Source organism: Vitis riparia, chromosome 1 (assembly GCF_004353265.1).
Source record: "Vitis riparia cultivar Riparia Gloire de Montpellier isolate 1030 chromosome 1, EGFV_Vit.rip_1.0, whole genome shotgun sequence".
Classification (NCBI taxonomy): Eukaryota; Viridiplantae; Streptophyta; class Magnoliopsida; order Vitales; family Vitaceae; genus Vitis; species Vitis riparia.
In genome coordinates this window covers 20,341,600-20,344,499 of record NC_048431.1, presented here as the reverse complement: position 1 = coordinate 20,344,499, position 2,900 = coordinate 20,341,600, and the positions used below count along the sequence as shown (strand labels likewise).

The 2,900-nt window shown below is 40.3% G+C and overlaps 1 protein-coding gene across 1 annotated transcript; it reads left to right on the top strand.

Moving 5' to 3' along the window:
* Positions 1-629: 629 nt before the first annotated feature.
* Positions 630-2,458, top strand: LOC117924404 (CASP-like protein 2A1). Its single transcript, XM_034843054.1, has 3 exons — positions 630-972; positions 1,771-1,888; positions 1,982-2,458. The coding sequence occupies exons 1-3, from the start codon at positions 746-748 to the stop codon at positions 2,252-2,254; spliced, it is 618 nt and encodes a 205-aa protein (XP_034698945.1). The 5' UTR covers positions 630-745; the 3' UTR covers positions 2,255-2,458.
* The last annotated feature ends 442 nt before the right edge of the window (positions 2,459-2,900 follow it).

Here is a 2,900-nt window from a genome sequence, read left to right as displayed (position 1 = left end):
TCAAGGAACAGTTTTCTTGGAGGGAGAGGGAGAGTCACGTCATTATGTCATTTATTTGTGGGATTGAAAATCCCATCAAAGTGAAGTTACCCATGAATCCATTCTGAGCTCCTTCAACTTGGTAGGGACTAGGGAGAGGGAGAGTTATGAATGTTCCTTGGGAATGGGTGGGATGGCTTGATGACATTGAATGCCCAAGCACCTACTCCACCTGTAACTTATTTAATACCAAGGAGGAGGTGTAGACCCTCTCTCTCTCTCCATTCTCCAACACACCAACTTGAAGAGATAGGGAGAGGGTGGTGCGTTGCCCATCTACATGGAAATGTGTGGACTCTCTTAATGCATCATTCAATGCTTTCATCCAATCCTATCCATGCCAATCTCCATTTCCAAAAACTTTATTTGACTCTCCCCATTTGTTTGATTTTAAACCATTTTTTTTTTTTTTTGTTAAAAATGACATTAATTATCTTCTTAAATATTTTTTTCAATAAATTAGTACTGTTCTTCAATCAATAAAATCAGATTCTAACCGTTTAAATCCTGCTACTGCTATGTTTTTCCAACTCTTTTATCACCTTTTCCAAAATCAGAGGAAAAAAATTCATCACATGATATATTGAGCATGTAATTGACATTTATTTTCAAATAATGGATTGGAGTCTCCACCAGCGCTTCTATTAATAGCTGCAGAAGTGGACACAGTCCCTCCTCACGGTGAGGCAAAGAAAGAGAGAAGAAGATGATGGGGGACAAAGGAGAGAAAGAGTGTGCAACTGCAAGCTCTCCAATAGAGTTGGGATGTGGGGAAGGAGATGAGAGTGGTAATAAGAGCTCCATGCGGACTGTAGAGACCTTGCTGAGACTGGTTCCAGTGGCTCTCTGCACAGTTTCACTTGTTGTGATGCTCAAAAACTCTCAGACCAATGACTTCGGCTCCCTCTCCTACTCTGACCTTGGAGCCTTCAGGTACTATTAATCCATATTCTTCATCCCATTTTCCTGCCGTGTGTAGTGATATTCAAAGGCCGGGCCTTCTCTAAGGGGTCTCATTTTAAGGTTTGTTGTATACAAAATCATGCATATTGATTCATATTTTTTGTTTCCGATGGTCTAATTGATCAGTTTGGACATTTATTTAGATGCTCACATGACTAGGCCATAGAGGGTTTGCTTTGATCTGCTTTGATTCATTTCATAGAGATCACCTCTTTTGAGATTTCATAAGGGCTTATGTTTCTTGAGTTTTCTTGATCTGTTTGGATTAGTGTAGTCAATGTATTTCTTGGTATAAATAGAAGGGGAAGGATCTCTGTAGACAAGACAACACTCTCTTGATATATATACAAATCATGGGGCTATTAGTTAGGAACTGTTGAGCAGCATGATACGCATATTGAACCCAAATCCTGGAAACTTGAACTTTTAGAAAAGTTAGTAGCTCAATATGATGTTAGAGCTTGGTTTGCGGGAGCTCGTGGGTTCGAGGATGTTTCCCTGTGTCTCCCCTGTTTTTCCCCTGTTTTTGAATCACAATTTTTAGAATTTTCCATGCCAAAGTAGAGGATACCTGACAATACTATCCACCCCATATCCGTTTCTATTTCAAGCAGAACCACCCTATAAATTATTGGAGCCCCATTCTTAATCAAAATCCAACTACTGCAAATCAGCTTGTGGAGGTTTTTCCTTTTTCCTGGCAAAGCTCTACTATTATCATAGTTTTATTTTGGCTTTCTCATGATGATGATGATTGGTGTGGTGCAGGTATCTTGTGCATGCTAATGGAATTTGTGCTGGCTACTCCCTTCTTTCAGCCATCTTTACAGCTATGCCTCGCCCTCCTACGATGTCCCGAGCTTGGACTTTCTTCTTGCTCGATCAGGTTCGATTAACGTTCGACTAAAACTACCCCATACTTGAAAATCATGGTACAACAACATGAATCAAATATATGGTGTCTCAATTCATCATGTAGGTGTTGACATACTTAATACTGGCTGCTGGAGCTGTTTCAACTGAGGTGGTGTATTTGGCCTACAAGGGCGATGAAGCAGTCACATGGAGTGATGCATGCAGCTCCTTTGGGGGCTTCTGCCAGAAGACCACTGCATCCATCTCCATCACTTTTGTTACAGTCCTTTGCTATGCTGTGCTTTCCCTCATCTCCTCCTACAAACTCTTCAGCAAGTACGACGCCCCCATCTACTTCAATGGCAAAGGCATCGAGATAGCTGCATTTCATAGTTGATCTCCATCTTCCTTTGACTCCTCCTCCCTGTCTCTACCAGCTGCACACATCGAAAACAATAACTTCCTACCTGTAATGCCTTCTTAGTCATATATGAAGCAGCTTGTTGGCAACCCATTGCAACCCAGACAGTTCCATATATGTGATAAATCACTTGTTCCCATATCATATATATTAAACCAGTAATTTAACAAAAATACTTCATCTATCAAGGTCAAGGGTATCAAAAGAATGGTGCCCCATTCCTTCATTTCAATAGAAGGAGAGCTTTACATGAACCTAGGGCATGCCCTCAAACTGGTGGTTCCTATTCCATTGTGAAGTATCATCCACGAAAGCCTTGAATGCCCTCATTTTTGCTGTCTTGACTCAAACTGGTCAGTAGGTTTGCAATTAAGAAGTTTCATTTTCAGTGGAGGTACCACCACACCTTTCATGGGTTGGCCCCAATTCACATTTGGAGCACTAAAATTTAACTACCAGTGACTTGATCGGATCAGCTATAGCCATGGATAATTTTCATCTTTAAGCTTTCCCTATAGTCAATATTTTCGGTTAATTAAGTGATAGAGGCCTTTCATGTTTTTTTCCTTATGCTACTCAAACAAAGAATAATAATAATTTAAAGAAAAGGGTAATTAAAGAG

Coding starts and splice junctions, on each gene's coding strand:
- LOC117924404 (XM_034843054.1), top strand. CDS start 746: ATGATGGGGGACAAAGGAGAGAAAGAGTGTGCAACTGCAAGCTCTCCA. Junction 973..1,770: donor TCTGACCTTGGAGCCTTCAG/GTACTATTAATC, acceptor GGTGTGGTGCAG/GTATCTTGTGCATGCTAATG. Junction 1,889..1,981: donor CTTTCTTCTTGCTCGATCAG/GTTCGATTAACG, acceptor TTCATCATGTAG/GTGTTGACATACTTAATACT.